The following is a 24,746-nucleotide window of genomic DNA, read 5'->3' on the forward strand; positions in this document are numbered from 1 at the left end:
GTCCAATTTATGTACAGAAAATCCAGGGTATTTATAGTATTGTAGATGGCCTTGGGCTTCTGGAAATTTCTGGGAGGCTACTAAACATAGTAGCAGTACAGGTAATCACCCAATCAGAAACATGACATGTGACTTGTCACTTTCTAAATGTGTTCTGGCAAAACCCCTATTGGATGCTAACCCACTTTTGTCTTTTTTCGAAGAATTTTCTGAATCTGCCCAACAATATGAAGTTATTAAAAGATTTTCCATCCATAGATGTTTCTCGACTAATCTAAAAAGCTGTAGATAAAATGAAGATTTGAGGATGGCTAGGATTTCCTTAGACAGCTATTTGATTCTTGTATGGTACTTCTCAGTAGCGTGGGATCATAAATGCGCACACAGTTGTTCAGATAAGGTTTATATTCAAATTTTACAGAATCTTGAACATAAAGATTTGCTGATGACGTTTTGTAACAAAAGTATTGGTATAATTACTATGCACATATTTATTGCTTCGACAACTATTTCACGCTTATGTTTAAGTTTTTTTATCTAAGTGGTTTGCAGGAAAGTAAGCCATCCTCAATAGTTCTCATCGTAGTTAGGAACTTATAAGGCCAGATGTTTCAGTTAGCACATACCTAACCAACAGATACCGATTTATATAACTCTTAATGACATCTTAGAATTAAATTCCAACTCTATCCTGCATGGTCAGTAAGTCTGAATTACTTCTATCAAGAAACGTATGTTGGTCGAATTTGAACGATATTAGAAGGACCAGCTGAGTGAGAAATTCGAGCATACATTGAAATTATAAACAGAAAAAAAATTTTCCATCGTACAGTGGTAAGACTATAATTTATGGACGAACCAGTTAGTTATAAGATAACAGGTCTCAGATTTTGGCGCGAAATTCACTCATCCATTTAGCTAAATAGAGTTTTGGCTTTATAGCTGATGTCAGTTCGTGATGAAAACCTTACATTTAATTCCTAACCTTAATCATCAACTGTAAATCATAATTCTAATTCCTCACACAGGTTTACAACCCTATTATTGTAGTCTCAGTCCTTTTTGAAGAAGCTTAGTATTAGATTTATATTTAATTTTAGTAGTTCCTTCAGTTACTAAAACAATAATATGTAGTAGTACAGTAAACATAAAGAGTTAATACAGTTTATAGCCGAATAAATTTTTGCTTAATCTACTCGGTAGATTAAACAGACTGCACTGGATTAAAAAAATTAGGTGAGCAAGATTTATTGACATTTATCTCAATATGAAAGCAGAATCGCTTTAAACATACGCAAGGCTCTAGAAAATTCCCATTGATTATTACAGGATCGGTTTTATTGATCAATTTCTGAGCTAGTCTCCAATTATGCCATGTCCCATAATTATTGGCTACAATGCCAAATAATTCTTTGAAATATTCGTGTCGAGGTCGATTACTTTTGACCTTAATCATGGGCCCAAAATTGGGTGAGATTTTGTTAGATAGACTTTAAGGGGGATGAAATAGGGAGAAGAGAGGTAGAAAAGCCAGACTGGATTATTTTGAGCTCTAATAATATTGAGTGAGGTCACAGAGGCCCAATGAGAGTGAGCGATAAAATGCCTGTCTGTCGAACAATTTTCGATCATGTCTATTTACTACATACTGTTCGACTTAAATTTATGTGACCGATTGATTTGGGCCACTGGTTTTTAAGACACACAAAGTGAGATGTCATCAGACCAGATATTTGCCCACGTCATCATTGACTGATAGATTGTCTATCCCACTATTTTCATAAATCAAGAGGCCCGATGAAAAAATAATATTTCGATCGAACCTATAAGTTTTCGTGTATCTTTTGTTCATTACGTGGATAATGATTCTTAAAAGTTAGACCAGCTTAGTTGCGTTTGGCATTAAAATCTAGCAAATCAAACGCAAATACATTAACTGTCCACGGATTTATTTCATTAAAAAATTACATCATACTTTTATTTAATTCGAGCATACATTTGAAACATAAATTATGCCACAATGTTGCTTTGCTGGTTGCCATAACCGTACTGATGATGGACGAGGCCTAAGTTTCTTCAGGTTTCCTCGTAGAGATGCTGCTCGAACAGCATCTTGGATAAAGGCTTGTGGTCGAAAGGGATTTGTTCCATCCCAACACTCACGTGTTTGTTCGCAACATTTCAAATACGATGATTTTGAACGGGATATTCGTTCGGAACTTATGGTAATCGGCCATAAAAGACTGCGTCTAAAAGAAACAGCTGTACCATGTCCTTCTGTTGTTTTACAAAACGATACTAAACAAGTGGAATCAAGCAAATTGGTATATAATTCGAAAAGAAAATCCACGATCAACAGTCATATAGAATATGAAGCAACACAAGATAATTCAGGTCCATTGTTCTGTAAGTCTTTATTTACTAGCTCAACTTTGTAAATTATTGTTCCAATTTTACTTCATTGCCGTATCATTATGAACCCCTTATTGAGTTTAGGTAAACTTATGTAGTATAGTACTAGTGTCCACTCAACTTCTAAATAAAATGTTCTATGATTACCGGCTGGATAGGTCCTTGATATAAGTATTGGTGATATGTATTGATTAATTAGAAAAAGATACTTTTCTGTGGTTCTTATGTACGTTTATTACCAAAAACTAATGGCTACTTTTTAATTAAACTTATTTCTAAATGTCTCTACTCGTTGAAAGGGAAGCGACTGGTTGGACTTCTGCGATAATAAAGAAAATGGAATTATAGTTTTTAGCACATGGTTAAGTTAGTCGTATTAGTAACACTTCATTTGTTTGATTATCTTTCGTATCTGGTGAAATTGTGTCCCAGTAATTCTGTCTCCAACATACTAAGGGTTGACGAGCCTTTAGTGTTTGGTTTAAAGATAATGTTGTTATTTTAGCTTTGTCTTAATTCTTCATTTTAGTCTTGAAGGTTGACTCAAGAAAATTGAGGCTATTCTGAATAAGTGAGAAAAACTGATGAGAGTGATACGTAGAAATAAAAACGTCCAAGTGACGAGTTGCATTTCATGAAATCCTGATTACAGTAAATGGCCATCTTCCAAGATTAATTTGTAAACTTAATTTTATCCACAGTTCACCATAAAAATGTTTTTATTTCATAAGTCTAGTAAAGTAACTAATATCGAGATAACCTTGTTGTGGGGTTTAAAAATTCTGGATTTGACTTCCAGTGAATAGTCAAAGGTGGAAAACTTTGAGAAATTTCAGCAATATTTTACTAGCCAGTTTCCACTAGACTGATATCGACTTATGAGAAAAAACTATGTTCCTATTTACATGGTCGTTTGAGGCTTTTATTTCAGAATGCAATTATCAATTTCGGTTGTAATACTCGGGGACAAAATTAAATTCCCCTCGTCTTAGTTCATTCTAGTAAGTTTAGTGGAATTTATCAAAGTAGTTGAATGTTCCTACTTATTATTTTTATGTTTTTCCTTGTATTAGCTTTCTAGGGGCGATCATTTTTAAACGTTCATATTTTATTTCTAGCCTTCGGCAGATTCCAATTTTTAGTTTCTTCTCCATAGTACTAAAATGCAGAAAAAAAATCTGTCCATCTATTAAAGTAGTTGAAAAGTATATTGTTATGCAGTTCGATAGGTTTTTCCTTCTGCAATCAAATTTTTCTCTATGTATTTCATAAGAAAATTACAGTGTTGCTCACTAGAAATTTTATTATATTTCCCACGTTTGACGGCTTAATTTTATGGTAACACTCGAAAGTATTTATATTTTAATAGGACTTCGAGTTTTTACAAATTAACTCAAAAATAGAAGTTAAGGAGACATCTTGAGCATTGTATAAATATGTGGTGAATAACCACTTACCAGAAAATAACTCCAAATTAGAACCCGATACTCAATATTCGTAATTTACCCATTGCTATGAATATTTCTACGGTCGACTTACGTTAACTCTGAGAATATATAGAAATATGATGCTAAGCGGTAAACTGGTTAAAATAGTATTGCTTATGGTTAAGGTAATGCGAGTTAAAATAGATTATTGGATAACTCAAATACCCAGGGAAGTAGTTATTGCAGTAATGTTAGAAGACCTGTTATTATACCAGAATTTATATTCAGCCAGTTTTTTTTAAATTGTCTATTTAGAGACTTATAATACTAAATAAATCCCCAAAATAAATATATTTTGGAGTCTTCGACATTGATATTGGCCATATTAGTCCTACAGGACGTACCACTTACTTGAAGGCACTCAGTCAAACATCCACACCAAATTACGTTTCAACACGCCTCATAACATCCTTCGATCACTTGCTAGCTTAGATTTTATACGCTCTTGTACATCTGCCTACAATTCAGATTTATTTTCCCACTTAATCACCCCCGACTTAAGATCTTATTGGATTTAGGATCATCTTGTTACATTATTGTCGAATTCTGCACATTCGAAGCTGTTTCAAACTGATGACGTTACTTTACCTTCACTTCTGTCTATATCGCCACTTATTTTTGTCATTCTCTTAGTGGTAGTACTTCACTCTACTTCTCTGCAAACTAATGGGTTTGGAGTATACATACAATATATTATGGTAGGTAAAGGCAATTAAAAAAATAAGACTTCGATCCCTTTCTTACTCTCCACATATAAACGGCGAATCGTTATTGGTTTAGACATGCTTATTCTGATAGTACAAAATGAAAGACAAACGTGTCAGCCATATCACTTATCCTAGGGGGTTTTGCTTCTCGAATTTTCAGTGAGTATGCAAAGGGTTAGTAAGGCATTAAACAACTTATTCCTTAGTGATCCTTGGGGAGGGCTTCCAGATATTTTGAATTAAAATCCATCGCAGTGTCGATATTGCACTTATCGCCTACCTTAAGTATTGAGCAGTATAATATTTCGTACTTTGCACTTCCTACATTGCTTTTTCCCAGTTGGCGTTATTTTTGATTCGTTGCTTTAACCCTGTCTCCTGAAGCTAATTCCAGTAACTTCTGCCAACTCACATTGTCCAGGTCCTACGCTATTTAGATTTGTCTCTAGTAAAGATTAGTGAGGTCGTTTAACTTTCAAAGCTGGACTGGATGAGTGGACTTTGAAACCGAGGTTTGGAGTGGTCATTTGCAACTTTATGTCTAGGTATTGATATGCATAGTAACCTGTACTATATTCTAGCTCTGCATTTACTTTGCTAAAGTTGGAACAAATTATTATTGTTTGAATCATCGGTTAGATGCAATGCATAACGTCAAATTATCTCAGTCATCTTTGTCCTATCGTAAGTAACTAAAGATGTGAAATAAGATGTGACCATTCTTTCTGATGAATTCAGTTTTCAGTTCTTGTTGAGCATACAGAGCTTTTTTCTGGAATTCTCACTAAATGATGTGGCGTCAAACACGTTGTAATTCTGCAAGTGGTACTCACAGACTAACTTCGTCTGGGGCACCAATGAAAACCAGGACTGACTAAAATGATGTCTCGTGCTTGTGTAAGATTCACTAGAAGTATGCAAGCGAGTACTTATAACGGATCAGACTCAGGGTCTTCGAGCCACTGATTTAACTTTCAGTGATACGTATCTGTAACCTCGGTTAGTACCTGATATGGTGGAACAACCATCTAGTGACATCGATGACACAGACGGCACATCTGAATTTTACTAGTAACCCGGTGGTCGGCGTTTTATTGAAGGGGATCTTTGAGGGTTAGTTCAATTCCTAGGTATTGTTTGTCAACACTGAAGAGTTCTGGACAAAACAGCTGCCTAATGGCCTCCTGATTTTTCTTGCCACTTTAAGTGGATAAATGCTTGACAAATACCCCCTACAAATTAGATTTTTTCTCACTGAACTTCATCAATGCTATATCTTGATGCCCTTAGCTTTTCACTTCCGTCTTCCTACTGTCTTATATCATGCAACTGGATCCCTACACAAATACTGGCGGAATAAAACGGATTCGTTTCATAACCTGTTGAATGAAAACCCACACTTACAAACAATAGTATCACTAAGTAGGGGGTTCGACATACCTGGTGAGGCTGAAGCGTTTGTTAAAAAATGAGAGGGATCTGCTTGTTGCTGTTTGTGTCTTGAAGATTCGTTTTATTTATTATATGAAAGCTTCATAGCGCTGATTCTCAAAAACGTTAAGGACAAAATTGGTTGTGACTGTTTTTGGATTTATACGTCTGCATACATAGTAGGATTATTCAGAGGTTTACCATATAAATACCATAGTGATTAGAGGATTTATTGCTGCATCACACCACCTAAGTCGAGGACAGTTTTTAGACTTCATTGTTAAATGCATCAATAAACTCACGGGGTCACCCTGTTGACCCTCTTCAATTGAGTGATATTGCAACCTCGTGATAACAAAATTCATAGGTCATTTAAGCATACCATTTTCTTCAGTCTTCAAGTGCTTTGAGAGTCAATAACCTTCCGCCGTCTTCAGACGACAGTTTATTTAGTGTGAAATATCCCTTGTAATATTTCGTTCATATCTCTAACTATTTAGTCTTCAGACCTCAAACATTTATGTGGAATTATTAATGAATACTACGGTCATCAGCTTCAAAGGTTAATCTTTAAGTGTGCAGTTATTATATGGGACGAATGCTCCCACCAAGTTCTTTTTAATTCGTATTCCACGCAACAACTAGAATGTTCGTTCTGTATTGTCTAGTGCTTCACTGTGTTGAGACACTGGATATTGTTGTGATCCTTCGTGTAGATGATTTTTGTAAAACTATTCCTTTCCGTCATACAATTTTTCAAAATTGATGTGAAGCAGATGGTTAAATCCTCTTATTTAGTTACATTGTGAGCTTTTATTTCCATGACCTACACCAGTCACTCCCCCTTAGTAAATGTCGGTAGTAAACGCCTACCCGAGGCTAATAGAAGGTTGCATTGTTTCGCAAGCGATCCCAAGAATTAGTCGTAAGGTTTTCCTGACTTGTAGACCACAAGGTGACTCATGTCAGACTGGCCCCGGTTATCGTTGTGGCTATCTTTAGTAAACACACGAGAAGTAATTTGTATTCTGCAACTTGTATTGCCTATTGAGTGATAGAGGTGTTCGGTAGCCTAAAACTGTGTGGGCATGTTTCATAGGAAATGTTTTTGTATCCACAGAAACCAGGTTTATAAAGATAAAGAATGAATACATCATCTTTATTGTACACCAAAGATGTCCTTGATTTGGTAGAGACATATAAACTTAGTTTTTGATTTGAGGCGTAAACTTGTTGATAAGGGTGTAAACTCTCACTGTCTTAAGGACACTACAGATATTCAGGGTTTAATTAGGCTTTTGTCTGTCATACCTTTATAGTCGAAGGATACCAACCAAGTCAAATCAGAAGTCAAGGATTGATGGGTGCGAAGATATATGCGTTGAGGACCGTTTGATCTAAGCTGGTAAGTAGTCGCGAGGGATGTGTAGCACGGCGTACCCGCTCGTGGTCTGGCACGGTTACGTGACCGAAAGCTTTCAACTATGATGTGTCTGGCAATGGAAATGAGGTCGGCGTCAATGTAGAAGACTCATAAGACTATTTATACACTCACGACCTGTCACGAGTATTCCAATTTCAGGGAGCCTCTCTAATATCTTGGAAATAAGATAGTCAAAGATACGATACATCAAAACTATCCATTCCTCAAAACTATACTACTGGCTACAATTTGTTGCTCCTTGGTAAGTTCCAATCCTTCGCCTTCTGAAATTATAGCTAGTAGGTCTGCACTCCTGAGAGGCTAATGTCAACTGCAAAGCAATCCACACCAACCCCTGAGAAAATGAGGCGTTCAGGCAACGGGTAAGAACTGTACGGAACATATAAATCCGGCTTGATGCATCTTGAAAGCCAGAGCTTGGTGACTGAAAACCTCGGATCCGGTTAAGAAAAGCATTCCAAACAGTTACAATCTGGATTTCCCAATGGCTTTTGGGAGTTGTTCAGTGACGTGAATAAATAATTACTTAAGTTGCCCACTGAATGACGGTTAAGGAGATCGGTAGGAAGTAGTAGGAGGGGTAGAGTTTTCTCTGCGACTAATAGTCACTGTAATCTTCCGTTCAGTCATTGTTAAATGACCCAAATACCGGTGGTGAAGCAAATGATGTTTCAAACTCCCTATAGTTCTTATTTCAAGAACCTGCAATTCGGTCGGATAATTGCCACCCCCTTGGGCTAAAGTTTTAACTTGCTCCTGGCTAAGTCAGGCGTTTCCCAAAGTTCAGCTCTGAAAAACAATACTGTATTCTCCACAGATGATTTTTCACGACAAGATAGGACAAGGATACTAGTCGTCATGTTGTTTAAGTGTTATTGCCTACTGAATGGCTCGTCATTCGACTTACGTGATCTAATTCTGGGTTCGTCTTGTCATTGTATTGATAGGATGTGTTTCTGCTCACTTTGACCATTTCAGCCGCATTGGAAAAGGCATTGTCGAACGAACCTTTGGGCGAGATGGAGCCCCCAACCAAGAGGTATGCCATACGTTCATATGATGACTGTTCCAGGCAATGTTTTGATGATGTATTAGATTTAAGTCGAAAGTCTAACCATGTTACTAATGGCAGTGAAAAACTTTCTAGCAGGGTAAGTTATTATTTTGCACTCACTTCTGCAGAATGATGATGATGTTATTATGCTGAGTGAGGATGAGGATGATCGTCTACTTGGGTCTCTCTGTGATGAAATGGAAAAAGAAAACGCTCCCAAGCAATCACTTCTATCCAAGTCGCGTGCATTTCTTTTAAAACTGGAAAATGAACTCAGAAATGAAGAAAGTGCATTGGTTTTGCTTCAGCAGTTACGAGCCAATCAACGTTCGCATGCATTACAGCCGAAAAGTACAAAAGTCTCATCAAGTGTAACAAATACAGTTCGTAATACACAATCACCTGTAAACCAAGGTACGTGTTTATTATTTATTGATTTCACTTAGTTCGGCCAGCTGTCAGCCAAGCTGTTATTAGAAATGTCCCGTCAACAACTGGTGGTCGTGCAACACTATGTAAGTTTCTCAAGGCACTAAATATCTTCTCATTAGCTCCAGCCCAAAACACTACGGCGGTAAATCCAACAAACGCGACGGCAATAACGAAAGTAACTAAAGGAATGGCTATCCACGCTCTCGAACAACAATGTAGTGGTAAAAAAGCAGTGCTTCGGAAGCAGTTAGAGAGAACGCTAGATAAAGTTGTTCTTCCAAAGCCTGCCGTGGGAAATGGATTGTCAGTGGTGCCTTTTGTTCCAAGCACTTTGACAAATGAGTTTACTGCAATGATAGGCCTTGAGGAAATCGTAACCACCATACAAGTAGGTATTTTAATCTGTGGTCATAAAGTAGCTTTCTTCCTATTTGTTTTCAATAACTTTGTGTGTAACGGATGCGGACGAATAATTGAGTTCGCTATTTCCGGTAGCTCCTGAGGTCTTAATGTCAGGTTACCTCCCTTTTGGTTACTTTCTGGCTTGCGGGCTATGCTAAATCTTATGAACGCAATGTTGGCTTTGTTGCAATCAAGTCTAATGATGATAAATATACCTCATTTATTTGGGTGGTTAAGGACGGGTAGTTTTTTCTTCTAAAAACTTTCGTGAGTTGAGCTTGTCTGATGTTACCCAGTCCGAAACATGATGTTCTACGTTGTGACTGACTGAAACATGAGGCTTCTAACACAGTTCCGAGCCACTTTGAAAGGCCATGTATTTAACAATGACCCGACATATTGCTGAATAACACAAATTTATTTGTCCCTATTCGGCCTTCATGTTTTGCTTTGAAGATTATTATACCAACCGAGAAAGGGGCAGTACGTTTCAAACATGGAACCTTATTAAGTCGGTTGTTTTAACCACCATCATCCCGAATGAGGACTTTGAAGCTGCTGTAGAAAAGTTAATAGTCGGACCTAAAAGCCGATAAGCACGCGAATGAAGGGCGAAAAGAAAGGAATCAAATATCCTTAGAGAAGTACAGACAGTTGGCACTTGCAGGTCACTTAGAATTGTGAAGTCTCATATTTTAGGAATCTTGAGAAATGTAATGGATACGTGGTGATGATGCTGTCGAACTAAGTATATGGTCTCAGAAACCGGTGTATATCTGTCTGTAGTTTCCAACACAAGGTATTATTACGAGCATTTGCTTATAGATTTGTGATGCTAGTATTTTCAAAACCTTATCACTAATATCAGGAATTCGCGAAGCAAGCCAAATTTTTAATTTTTGATAAACATCTTTCCTAACTCATGAGGAAAGACAAATTGAATTTAATGTATTTTTATGGGACTAAGTAACCGTGAGAAGCCAACTCAAACCAATCCTTATTGATTTTCTGGGCTGTTTTGTTTATATACCAGGAATTTATTATTTCTTTACTCGAAGAGTTATAACTCATTGTTTATCTCATAAATTGTTTACCTTAGTTCTTAAGTTGAGAATTGTTGGCAGTAAGGTACATAAATCATTACTTTTTGTCCCCATACCAGTGTCCTGGATCAATATAATCCTCACTGGCTCTGAAGAGTATCATGCTTACACTATACTATCCCCATCAATAATGTACTTTTTTCCTTTCGAAAGGAGGTACATAAGCTAATATCCTTAAGGGATGAGTTTTACCACCAGTTAACAGTTCTTCAGGTACCACCGAGGGTGGGGATAATCCACTCTCCCTCTCGAAATGCTCTCACATGACGACGCGTATACAGCCACTGACAGGTAACTCCCATTCACTGACTTCTCGCGAAGGGGGTGTTGTTTACAAAATTGAGAGGACGGAAAGCGAATGTCGGACGTTTTAACCGGGTTGGTATGCATGGAGAGTCCACCTAGGGGAGTTGGAAAACCCGGATTCAAAACCAGTGGTGCACATGGGCTCCAGTATCTTGAAGGAACAAATGGCGTGTGAACCTATTGTTGGACATCGGCTACGACGGGACTGCATCTCCTTACGATGCTCCACTGCCCTGTGGATTAGACCTTCAGGTCCAAAACTCCGGGTGTGCCCCCCTAAGAAAACCACCTGCTTTGGTTTGGCACCCGGGCAGTATCACGGCCCTCGCACAAATCAAATGAGATGTGTGTGGCCCATATGTATTTGGTGCCCCTTTATACCAATATTTATGTGTTCAAATAATAATAATTTTCTACAGAAAGTACGTTCGACATAAATTGTAGTACTAACCGGAGACTTGAATGCTCAGGTCGGGCGCCTAGGCACAGAAGAGTCATTTAGGTGGCTGATGAGCACCTGCTGGTCCCAGGTCAGATAACGGTGACCGGCTACTGCAACTGTGCGCAGACCACAACCTGTTTTTGGTTAGCACTAACTACCGGCGCAGTCGTCACCGATGTGCCACCTAGTTTCCTCCCTCTGCACCTCAAGCCTGAACTCAGATTGATCACATCTCGATCAGCTACTGCTGGCGTGGTTGTGTACAAGACTGCCCTTCCTTTTAGAGTACTTATCTGGACTCTGATCATGCCCTTGTCTGCACTAATCTTACCTTTTCAGCGGCCAACAAATTCATCGTCCTAAACCGATCGATGCCAGTAAATTGGTTCCAGCTCCTGTTGCAACTAAATATCAAACCGAGCTAAGTTCAAGGATGGCTACCATCCCATCGAAAAGTATAGATGGGCATTGGTTGCAATTGCATGACGCCATGAAAATAGCGAGTAAAGTCACTTGCCCCTTCGCGAAACGTCCCGCGTATAAGCACTGTATTTATCCGGGCTCTTTACAAGTCATTGAATCCCGTTAGTCTACTCCAGGTTACCGTAAGTTTGATCACAAACGACGTCTGTTACGTAATGAAGTTGGGCAAAGCTTGTGTAAGAACCGAGAAGCCTAGTGGTTGGAGTGTGCTAATGAGTTGGAAGCAGCAACTGCACCTGGTAACTTCCGGAAGCTCTTCCAACTCATCCGAGTCACTGGCAGCAAGAAGCCTGGTGTGAGCGAAACAATCTGTAAAGATGGGGGATGCCAATCACCAACATTTGTCGATGTCTTGGATGATGGGCAGAGTTTTTCGAAGAGCGGTTCAACTGGTCTGCTACCTCAGCAACATCGATCACACTGTTCTACTCTCTGTGGCCTGTGACGACTGATTCACCTAACGGGGTGGAAGTCCGCAAGGAACTCCAATTCTTGAAGCGCTACAAATCAACGGCCCAGATGACTTACCTCCGGCCCTTTTTAAAGATCGTGGTAACTTTCCGGTTAAGGAACTGACTGAGATTTTTTAAGAAAGGTTTGGCAGTTAGAGAGTGTTCCAACATCATGGAGTGAGTCGACAGTTGTCGCTATCTTTAAAATGGGTTCACGTGGTTTCTGTAACAACTATTGCGAGATAAGTCTACTTCCGATTGCGTCTAGACTATTTGCTTCCGTCATACTTTGTAGATTGTTCAAAACCTGAGGAAGATTGACTTGTGAGGAGCAGGCTGATTTTCGATCTGCTCGAGGATGTATTGACTATATCTTCACCCTCCGCCAAATGTTAGAACACCGTCATACTTATTACAGGACAACAGTCGTAGTGTTTCTTGATATCAGCGCTGCCTTCGATTCGTTGGACGGGCTGCTCTCTTGAATTGTCTATTGGGGAGCATCACTTTATTGTAACTGTGAGTATAATAAAGTAAAGTTTCAATAATTATTAATCCCAAACTTTCTAATTGGGTATTTGTGGCTGAGAAAAGTGTTGATCTGATTTTCCTCTGTGGATCTTTCAGACAGTTGACCTGTAAAAACCTTGTTCTAGTAATCTAACTACCATCGCTCAACATTCGTAATTTATGTGTCTTCTCAACTAGGTCACTTGATGTTTCTTAAATGTTCATTTTTTAACTTGGGAAGTTTATCCTCTTATCCAAAGTTTCTTGTTGTGCATTAAAAACCAATTTCCCCAGTGAATAATGTTCAACTGTCCACTTTTTTTGACGAATGAAGTTTACCTGAAATGCTATTTAAATAACTCAAATTATTTGTACATTATAGGACTTCGACCCATTGAGCACGGATAAGAGTTCTGAACAATCTCGCTTTGTTAACCCATTCTCATGTTCACGTTGTGGTACGGACTTCACACCTGTTTGGAAACGCAAACGCCCAGGCTCATCTGAAGTTGTTTGTGAAGCCTGTATAGTTGACAGTCAGCGTTCAGTCATTCATAAAGCATACAGTAGTGTTATTTCAGCTGCACTTAAACAGCACGCTGCTTCAGAACGTGAAATCGAGCATGAATATCAAGACGTAGTCAATTCACCAGCTAAGTTGGAAGCTTTTATTAAAGAACATGAACGTAAGCTTCTGGTTACTCAACAAGCTCAAGTAGCCCAACAACAGCAGCAACAAATGCATCAAGTTGCTTCAGCTACTGGCTTACATAATCAAAGGTACCAACAACAACAGCAAGGGTTCCAGTCTCAGGTAAATTTTCATTAAAGTATTTAAATTTCAAGTTTTATTGATAACAGTTATGCCCTAGAGTATTAAAGCTAAGAGCTAACATAATATCTTTGGAGTTTGCGTTGAAACTTCAGTTTTAATAAAAACTGCTTATTATACTGCAACGACTAAAAGATTAAATTTTCTGACGTTTCGTGACTTAGTGCAAGCCAATTCAGAAAATAAACTAACAGTCAAATTAAACTAACTGAAGTTCGTTTGGTAAAAAGGAACAAAACAAAGATATTTACTACATTCAATTAAAAGCATATCTGATCAAGTCAGCGTTATGTTACTACGGTCAAGGTGGTACATGTATATTTGTGTGTGTGATAATGATGTGAGATATGATAGCTTGGATAAATAGTCTATTTCGGATTGATGGTAAGACCTTTCAGTTTAAAAAATGAGCTACTTTGTTTTGTTAGATCCGAGTTTCTATTCAGATATTTTAATAAACGTAAGATTAAAATTTGGAAATCGTAACTGTCAGGGAAATGATGGCTGTTTCCTACTTGCAAAAGATGCTTTGTCATTTCGGTAATGTTGTTCTGTAAGTTTAGAATAACTTTCCGAAGAGTGTAGTATTTGAATGGACAGCTGTTTCCAACAACTTCGCCAGCAGACTCTACAATCATAAATCAATGATTATTGCGCTACTTTACAAAGGCTAAATTAAAGCATGTCTGTGAATTCAGTAATGCTATATATTTGTAAACTACCGGAATCTAGTATTGTCAATGCAACTGACTGAAGTCCAGGATCTTGTATATCTACGTCTAAAGTGTCTGTGTCCTCTTAGAAGGAGTTTGGGCGCTCCGATTTTTAGCAATAGAATAGTGAGTTTGAACTTGGTTCTATCTCAAACAGCTTGATGAAGCAGATATGACCTTTAGTTCTTATACAGTAATTGTTGTTTTTTAACGTTTACATGTCTCTGTGTTCTTGTACTAAATAGCACTAACTTTTAATTCTCATGATTAGTCATCTATAACTAAATTATTTAAAATTAATTGGAATATAGGTGAATAGTCATGTCTATGTTCAAGTGTCATGATAGATCAAATGTCGTATTGAAGAGCAAGATACTACATGAGTATAATCTCAAAAGCATTTACGATGGAGTATGATACCTATCTCGTAATGTTTTTAATTTCCTTCCCTCGGTAGAATCTTCATAGTTTCTTAGTACTTCCTATTTAAATTGTACTGATAGTGCTTACTGAATTAATTATTCTTTATTTATTTATTTGAACACATAGATATTGGTATAAAGGGGCACCAAATACATATGGGCCACACACATCTCATTTGATTTGTGCGAGGGCCGTGATACTGCCCGGGTGCCAAACCAAAGCAGGTGGTTTTCTTAGGGGGGCACACCCGGAGTTTTGGACCTGAAGGTCTAATCCACAGGGCAGTGGAGCATCGTAAGGAGATGCAGTCCCGTCGTAGCCGATGTCCAACAATAGGTTCACACGCCATTTGTTCCTTCAAGATACTGGAGCCCATGTGCACCACTGGTTTTGAATCCGGGTTTTCCAACTCCCCTAGGTGGACTCTCCATGCATACCAACCCGGTTAAAACGTCCGACATTCGCTTTCCGTCCTCTCAATTTTGTAAACAACACCCCCTTCGCGAGAAGTCAGTGAATGGGAGTTACCTGTCAGTGGCTGTATACGCGTCGTCATGTGAGAGCATTTCGAGAGGGAGAGCGGACTCTCCCCATTTGAGAGTGAATTAATTCTTCAATCATAAATTAAGCTATGCCAGTTGACTAACAGTTATTTTGAATTTTGAAAGCAATAAACTTAAGTCGTTGTGAAGGGAATTAGAACGTTTCAAATAAGCAAGCTAATTTAAGTTAATAAAATTACTGGTTTACTGATCAAGTATAAGTTATGTTTTTAAAAGAGAAAGTCCTAAGTGTTTATATGTTAAGTCACGTAACAAAGATGTTCTGTAATGAGTTTGCGTAATATACCATATTTTAAAAGTTTTAGGACAACGCAAACTTGTATTTTGTCATCTTATAAAGCTTAAGAAACTGCCTTCATAATATATCTTGATGTATTCCCATAAACTTAGAAGAGATTGATGAACCCTGTTATATAGTGCGACTATAACTATGAATATATTGATCTATTCAAAGAGTTCTAAATAGCTTATTAATCCAACTGCACTTAGTGGTTGGTCATGTTTTTATTTATCGTTTGTACTCAAAAATAAACATTAAGAACGTTCTGGGAGATTTTTGTGATGCGTTTTTATTAATTGGAGTATCAAGTTCACTTAAGAAAAAATTAGATCGTCAGTTGTTATATCGATGTTGGCTGCGATTTTTTTCAGTCAGCCAGTTATGCACAACGTAGAACTTAGCGCATACATTGACCGATTCACGATGTCAGATACGGTGGCAACGATAGAACCACGTTTTAGTTTGGGAGGTATTAGTATACAGAATATATCTGCATGAGACAGATGTTCAAGCAAGTAAATAATCAACACCTCTTCATTCTTATGTTGATTAATATTTACCGTATTAAAAAACCCTACTCATGCTTAGTCTTTTTCATAAGACTCAGATCATCAATCACATAGTAGACATTTAAAGTTATACATATAAGTGTACTAAGTTGTTACTCATGAGTATATTAGCCAACAATTAGTTCAAAGCAGGATTAATGTACTTTGATCTAGTCAGTCAGATAGTATCTCCTCGACACAGTAAGTATTGCTCTAAACCTGGTGAACTATATTTCGCTCGTTTGCCAGATTATGTATAACTAGGATTTCGAATCAGTTATAACATGCAGTTTGGTTTTCAGGTTGGTTTTACTCCGTTCTGTCTTTGTAATAATTTTGTATTTTTACACAGAATGTATTTAATACTGCTGGTAGCTCAAGGCATGGACAAACAAATGTGGTCAACAGCGCTTCCTCATCTCAGTTAGGAATGCCAAATGTTTCGTCTCGTCGACAAACTACATCCAATAACGTTAGCGTCAGTTCTCCTGTTTCCTTACCTATTCAGCAGCAGGGACATGTAGCAGGAAATGTTGTTCAGCAGTTGGCATCTCGTTACCAACAACTTACAAAAGCAGCTGTTGCTGCAGTTGTTGGTGGTGGTCAAAGTCCGGTTAATCATTCTGTTGCTAATAACGCTGCCACTGCCAACTTGATGATGACTGCGGCCGCAAATCCTATGCTTGCAGCAGCGGCAGCAGTTTCGGCAACTAATCAGCAACAGCAATCGGTCGCCCAACAACAGTTAACTGCTGCAGCATTGGCACAACAAAGGCTAGCTGCAGTAGCAGCTCTAAACTTCCAGCATCAACAACCACACCACACACAACCTTCAACTGGAGCTGTAACACCTAATTCACCCATTGATCACTTAGCTCAGTTTACGCAGATGCAGACATTGTTAATGAGCAGTCTCTTGGGAAATGCAGGTATATTTTATCGCTTATGTTTATTATCTTAATCTGGATATTTTTATTTTAATCTCTGTCCTTAATGCAAATTGTCTTGTTTTTCGTGTGACTTGGGTAATTACGAATAACATTTCCAAACGACTTTTATTGCGGACTCTGTCTCAGCAACAATAAGTTAGCCACGTTTTTCTGTCTATCAATTGCTCTGATCTTACTTGTGAAAGGTCTGTAGATTCGATTTATCTCATAAGTTCTATGGGGGTTTGAGCGTCCTTTCCAAAGTACAAATTTAACTTGGGTCTGATTGCAACTGTTCTTCATAGTATTGGGTGTAGTCTTTCTATCAAGATATACTCTTCAATTTGTGGTCGAAGGACACAAATTCCGCATGTTCGAACTCTGCTTTCGTTCGAAAAACCGGATAGTAACTCTGTTCTTTACACCAATAACTGACTACATAAACATTTACCTGTTCAACCATTCGACCTTGCAAAGTGTTGCCTCTGGTCTCCCTGTACCCAGCTGCAGATTACGCTAAGATTGTCTTATATCAGACAACGGAATTCCAAGTATCTATGCTATCCATCCTTCAAAATCCACTTTTCAAGATTTAGTTGTGAATTCTCTAGGTTTCTATAATTGGCATACAATTGATCTTAACAACAGAAAATAAACTTCCTAACTACATTCAACTATACAGTAATTCATATCATAGTTGAGTGGATGAGATTGCAAAATCTTGGAGGAATCGGGATACATGATGTTTGTTCATAGTCTCCGCCTGCACTGTCACTAAGTGCAGTCCTAGCAAAATGAACGAAAGAGTGAATAATGTTTTCTAAATTTCAGCTCAAACAGGCAAATAAAACTTTCTACTTCAACTGTCTCTTTTTCAACCATTTATTTTTAACGTCTACTATAGAATTCTAAGTACTTTAAATATGCAAACAGAATTACATGTAACACTAATCTAATTACTGATAGATTTTGTTATTTCGGACTGTGCTTTTTGAAGATGCGTCATTGTTTTTGGTGTTAATTTGTGTCAAAGAATTCTAATACTTTGATAAGTGGTGATAAAAGCTGACTGATATTCATTTTTATCTTTTTCAACAATAATTCAGCTGCTGCTACTGGGGCGCAAGCAACAGCTAATACTAGACAACAACAACAACAGCAAATATTGCAGCATGCACTTTTACAGTACACCTACTTACTACAACAGCAACAAGCTGCTGCAGCTGCACAAGCTCAACAACAACAAAATCAGCAAGTTAATGCTGCCGCATTGCAACAGCTAATGAGCGGTGCTGCAGCTAATCCGGCAGCGTGTATGACCTTGTTACAAAATTTGTGGGCACTAAATGCTGCGTCAAACGGTGTTAAAAAGTAGTGTTTTGATATCGTAACTTTATTCCTAATTTAATGACTTCACTGTTTTGTGTGTCGATTTGCTATTGATATCTCTATATTTCTATTATTTGATTAGCTCATGTTTCAGTTTGCTGTGCCTTAGTGACTACAACGCGTACAGCGTACTTTAACACAAATCAATCGTTTATTCTAGGCTGTTGTTAAATTTTTTTACATCATCCACCGACTAGTTTACTACGTATACCCAAATTCTGGTTCTTTAAAACCACTTGTCATTTCCTTTTTCTACATTGTACATATCTTCATAAATTCGTCGTATTGTTTCAGTTTCATTTGCTTTATTAATGATATTTTTCTGATTTTTCAGTGAACATATCGTCTTGCAAATTGTCACTTACAGTTGTTTTCATCCTATCTGGTCATGGGTTTAGTTTACAACACTCCCTGGCTTATTTTTGGTTTTGAGCATTGTGAGGAAGTAATAGATAAGTTCGGTCTGCTTAACGGTGTAGGGTCTTTCCAACATGCCTGCAAACTCCAATGTTGGTGGTAATATAGTACTTCAGGTACATTTAAAGTCTTCTAGTTGTCTCTTCTACATTAGGTGGTGTTAAGGCAGAATGTTATTTAGAATTTTACGTTTTCATTGCTGTCAAATAGGTGAAAGGTTGTTGTTTGCTAATTTCCTCTATATCTGACTCCAATAAATGATATCCCGTTAACTGAGTATTTTAGGTAGGCTAAATCTAGTAGAATTACAGATTTACTCGAGATTATTCAGAAGCCTGAACACCAGTTGTAGAGATATTTTTATTGTTAAAGATAAATAAAATTCACAAGCGTACAGCGAGCAAGCACACTGTGAAACCAAGAGTGTGTGTGTGTGTTAAAAATCCATATATATTTTTGAGTGTCAATCAAGTGTGGATAAATTATTGATTATCTGTATGTTACAACCAATAGGAGAATATATTAAGGTTGATGTGCAGACACGCGCTCAATCATACACACACAGAAATTAATATAGCGAATTAAGTGTCTGAATTACAGTGAGTAGACAAATGATACAATAGTTGAATGGGCTTACTACAGGTAGTGTGAAGATATGTGTGTCTTGTGATCTACGTCGAGGCACCTTAGCTTCTTAAATTACATGGCTGCTCGTTGCTCCACTCGTTTTTGCGCACAGTATCCTAACGTGAATGTGATCCCACGTGTTTTTTTCGGCGCTGGACTCGAACAGCATTTTGGAATTCGTTAATGGTCAATTTAGGATGAGCCATTATAATTGTCAGAAACACGAAGTTCAGCGAAGCGATCTCTTCGATGATTTTATTATAATACTAAACAATATATATATATATATATATATATATATATATATATATATTACAATAAAAATTTGAAATTATTAGTTTCAAGAAAATATGAACAAGGAATAAACATGATAGGTTGTTGTTCCGGAAATATTTTTACCACTCAATAATCTTTTCATCACGTGATCTGAAATTCATAAACAATTTTAAGTCTCACCGTTGTGTCTGAATTTTTCAACAACCATTTTTTTTTCAGACCGTTAAGATTTACTAGTCGGTTTAAGTAACATTTTCAATACTGGTATCTTCGGTTTGTTCTTTGAACTCGATGCAGTTTGTAGTCGTATAGTTACGCATTATCTTTGTTTGATTTCTTGTTTGTTTGAAAATAAGCATTCCCAGTTTTCGTAAATTTGCTGACATCACTACTTATGCCAATTGCCTCGTTTTGGAAACCATTTTAAAATGAGTATGGAGTTACTGACTATGTGTTATGTATATCCTTGTTTTGCTTCCGTCAAGATAATTAAAAAAATAGTGCAATATGTTGTAGATGTTAATTATATTCCTAGTACCAAACAATAAATCCACAAAAGCAGTCGACCGTAGCGTTTTGCTAACATTCAGATTGTGTGTGTGGTAGCTGGGTAGTGATGCTTTAGATTTGAGTAGATCTAGATGATGACTTACTAGGAGTTTACCTAATATGAACTCTGATCTCCCTGTCAAGCATGTCATCCGCTGAGGGAACTAGCAAAATATTGCTATTCTAGAAATTGTAACCGGACTGAGCATTATTTTATTGCATTTCGGTTCTATTAATTTAGTTTTCCGCTTTTTCTGGTCATCATTTTCTCTTGTCCTGGATATTTTTCAGTCTATTTTATGATGAGTGGACCGTTCATATCAAAAGTGGCATGCAGTACGATGAGTACAAAGGATGTTTGCACGAATCTAAAGCCTACTGCTTTTGGATGGTTTAGTAAAAATAGCTACGCGTGGTTGTGTCAGCAGTGCTGATCGGGTGCAGCTTGCTGTCCGAAGCTATTGCAGTGGTGAATGCTGCTAAGAGGAGTATTAACAATCGTAATTGATAAGCATCAGACAGTACTCGCTCGGTCGATTTACAAATTGATGTGAAGTTACTTCAGATAAGCTCAGAATTGGTTGACCTATATGGGTCAAATGAGGAAAAACCGACTTCAAAGAGGTCTATCAGAAATAAAAGCTCAAGAAAAGAATTTTTCTGTTCCCCGTCCTCCAATTGTCAACCAGCAAGAAACGCCTAGAAAACCTGGTCATAAGGCTAGGTCTGTTCCTAGCAGGAAAAACAAAAACCTGATCATCCAAGTCTACGACGATCATCCGAGATCTCATAGTGTGTGTGGCACGACTGTGGTTGCTACTACAACGAAAGTTGATGAGTGGGTACAGATCGATAGTAGGAAACAACATAATGTTACTAAATGAAAATCAGAGATTGGTCGTAACTACAGGTTAGTTATCTTTCATCGAGTCAAGTAGAGTGTCATCTCAGAACCTAGAACTCGTTCGGGTCATGATGTTGAGTTGATAAAATCTACTAATTCGGCTAATGCCTCAGGGTATTTTTCGAGTCATCATGCTAAAGGTTTATGAAGTAGGTATCCAAATTAATCAATCCCGGCTGCTAAATGTACTATTTAAGTCTACCAACGAAAGGAACTTAATATTGCAAAATGGACATAAACTGAAGGGATCAGGAGCTTTGTCCTCAAAGACTTGCCGCTCGTGGGAAGTATAGAAAGAATAGAAACCGAAAAAGAACGAGAACTTAAATGTTGGTGAAAAGAATCAAAAGATTCGGGTAGTGAGTCCCCGACAGAGAATGATGCTGATGCCACTCTGGATGCAGCACGAAGTCACTTAAATGGGCTTCGGATCTGTTTCACAGTTGCCCGTAGTTTGCTCAATAAGCGGTTAGAAGTTGGTGTGCCGATAGACTCTCCCAAGCAGGATATAACTGCAGTCATAAAAACTTGACTGGCTAAGTGCATAGAGGGTGGGGAGCTTGATTTTAAAAGTCTAACAGTATGAATCGAGATAAGTAAAGGAGGAGAAGTAGATCTGTTCGTCAGGAATACGGTCCCATTTGTGATTATTGATAAGACATCCTATGAGTTAGTTAGTTACCGCTTGGAATGCAGGGAGCAATAGCTTCTGGTTGTTATGGTCAGCCGCACTCCAAGCTATGAGGTGAATGAAGTCTTTCTAGACAGTTTCGATACTTGTTCAAAAAGTGGCAGATGTTTGACCCTACGAGACATCAATACACCTGCGGTCGACTGGGAAGATCTGAGGACTGATGAGGTTATCACATGCCGTAGTGTAACATATGAATGAATCAACTGGGTGCATCACGGACTCCGAATAATCCCTACTAGATCTCACATTGACCCATTATGTGGATGACATCACAAACCTCTATTATATGCTGTGTATTTACAAACGAAGAATTCTTAATTGACAACCTCTCAATTCTGACTCCCTTAGGAAAAAACGACCACGCCGTCATAGCTTTTAGTTTTATCAGCAAGACTGAGCTAAGACATCTCACCAACGACAGGCGCTCAACTTTCAAATGGTTGGATGTGTCAGCTTTACAGGACAATCCACGACAGTTGGATTGGGAATTTCACACTCAACCTTATGTGGATGCTCATTGGGATTTCTTGCTGCAAATGGCCCCAAAAATCTCCACTCAACCTACAGTCATCAAGAACCGCACTCTTCGTTTGCTGAGTCATAAAAGACACTGTAGGGCGGAATACAAACGATTTGATAAGAACGGTGCGTACAGGCAGTGCAAAAGTATGGGGAACATATTCACAAAGGCGATAAGAGAATACAGGCTTCAGTACCAGATATAACATGTCGGTAAGTTTGTCTCTAATCCGAAAAGTTTATTCCGTTATGCAAACACTCTTCGACAGGCCAAAACTGGAGTTTCCCAACTGCTAGGTCCTAATGGCCCCAACGGTAACGACGGTGACGCTACTAACCTTCTGGCTAAACGGTACTCTCGGATATTCCAACCGCCACATATTAGTTATGCTGATGAAAGCTTCATCTGCAACTGCACAGGACTTTCCGAAGTGAACCTGAGCGTTAACTTGATGTACCGGAAACTGCAGCACCTAAGAAAAGACACTACTCCTGATCTGGATATGGTTCATTCTGTTATACTGATTGAAGCAGATTCAATCATGGCAACACCGCTGAGCATGATGTTCTCACACTCACTAAGCCGAGGCACACTACCAAAAATTTGGAAGCTGGATCACATCACACCAATTTTCAAAGGAGGTCGACGCAGCGAACCTTCAAGCTACTGACTAGTGGCTCTCCTCTCTATACCTTCAAAAATGATGGAATCCCTGATATGAGACGGTATCCTCAAACGTCTTTTCACTCCAACAGCATGGTTTCAGGAAGGGTCATTCTTGTATAACCAACCTGCTGACTGCGGTGGACAGATGGATAACCATCCTTGGTCTCAAGGGGAAGCTTGACGTCACTTACCTTGGCCATTTTAATTGCGCAGGATACGTCATTTGGAAAAGACCCCGGCCACGAGAAACGTGAAACCTGGTCCATTTGTGGATCGATCCGAGCCACCACATAGCACCAGTACCGTGAGGTCAATTTAAAGTTAATGCCGAATTATTGGATTCGACATTATCGGTGATAGTAGAAATGATTCATTTCGCATGAATGATAAGATTCTTGAAGACTTAATGAATCGAATGTTTACAAGGAGTTTTACGCTCGAAATGTAAATGATATTGCAATCAGTTCTGATTCGTGTTACACATCTCCAAATATTGTTCACGGTAGTTGCGAGGACCTTAATTGAAAACAATGTGGATCTACCAATGTCAAATAAGTTAAATTGATTTTATGGTTGGATCATCTCTATCTTTCAATTATCCTCAAACTTAGCACCAAGGAGCTGTCTTTTCTGGGTTACATAATAAATATCCCAGTGACTCCATTCGATAAAGATTCTCTCCCACTCTGTCTAAGTAACCTTTATCTAACACTCTATACCTAACTCCGAGATTGCTCATTCAGTTGTTTGAACATTCGCAGGCATTACATTCAGACATCTATGACAATTTATTAGCAAGCTAAACATAATCATTCTCCTTAAAAGCCGCTTTCCAGAGCTATAAAGTATGACAAAACAGATCCTCAGGGTATGATGGCAACAAATGACGCAAGTTGACGAAAGCTAATAGAACTTTCTGATCCCATATCGGGGCTTCATTACGCGCCAACAGACAAGGGTGGATGAAGATTAGGAGCTAAATGTTATGCCAGAAATCTCAAACTCTGAGATGAGTGGATTGTGAGTACTTTTCAGATTTACAACTTCAGATCAAAATATATCAATACCGAGTAAATTACACTATGTACTGGATAATATATTGATCTAACAAAATATTGTTCCTTATTTCAATCACAGAAACAAATTTACTACGACACTTCATTATCAGGGATTACCGAAGTCCAGTAACAGGATGGCAACCGAAACGAAAGGATTTACCGAAGGGATCAAGGTCAAAGTAGCATAAGAACCAAGGTTTAAAGTTGATTAAGACGAGTTTATGAACATCATTAAAGTAGATCTATCGTCTACAACGGTGGCTTATGGTATTTTAAATACTTTAAGTCTCGTCTGCGACAAAGTGCCTAACAACATGGCGAATGTTTTAAATAGTATACGTGGCATTCAAAATACAATGTACCTGGTAATACAATAGACCTACGACGGAGAGAAGGAGGTATCGCATTCCAGACGAGTTCATTCTAAAAGATGATTACGGATAAAGAATTCTCTATAGTGATCTGAAGATCTGTGCAACGCGGTGTACACGAATGTCACCTAATGAATATTTAAATACGAATGTGTAAATATTGCGAATAGGCAATAACTGCTTGGCAAAATATAAAGAGTCATACTAATCCACGAATAACGATAATCTTTCCTAGCATTAAGGAAATCAAATATCTCTCTCTCTATATATATAATTTAAAAAAAGACCAAACCGAATCAATTAACAAAACGGTCACCCAATC

The 24,746-nt window shown here is 38.0% G+C and overlaps 1 protein-coding gene across 3 annotated transcripts; it reads left to right on the forward strand.

Moving 5' to 3' along the window:
• The first annotated feature begins 1,880 nt into the window (after nucleotides 1-1,880).
• GATAD2A_1 (GATA zinc finger domain containing 2A) lies at nucleotides 1,881-18,840 on the forward strand. Of its 3 annotated transcripts, XM_051213263.1 has the most exons (8): nucleotides 8,361-8,520; nucleotides 8,554-8,632; nucleotides 8,664-8,949; nucleotides 8,982-9,050; nucleotides 9,087-9,355; nucleotides 13,048-13,479; nucleotides 16,377-16,953; nucleotides 18,060-18,840. In XM_051213263.1, the coding sequence occupies exons 1-8, from the start codon at nucleotides 8,501-8,503 to the stop codon at nucleotides 18,326-18,328; spliced, it is 2,001 nt and encodes a 666-aa protein (XP_051069227.1). In that variant the 5' UTR covers nucleotides 8,361-8,500; the 3' UTR covers nucleotides 18,329-18,840. The 3 variants fall into 3 exon arrangements, with proteins under 3 accessions (XP_051069225.1, XP_051069226.1, XP_051069227.1); XM_051213264.1 differs by having other exon boundaries at nucleotides 8,345-8,520; nucleotides 8,982-9,355; XM_051213262.1 differs by lacking the exons at nucleotides 13,048-13,479; nucleotides 16,377-16,953; nucleotides 18,060-18,840 and adding an exon at nucleotides 1,881-2,406 and having other exon boundaries at nucleotides 8,460-8,520; nucleotides 8,991-9,050; nucleotides 9,087-10,685.
• Nucleotides 18,841-24,746: the final 5,906 nt, after the last annotated feature.

Source organism: Schistosoma haematobium, chromosome 3 (assembly GCF_000699445.3).
Source record: "Schistosoma haematobium chromosome 3, whole genome shotgun sequence".
Classification (NCBI taxonomy): domain Eukaryota; kingdom Metazoa; phylum Platyhelminthes; class Trematoda; order Strigeidida; family Schistosomatidae; genus Schistosoma; species Schistosoma haematobium.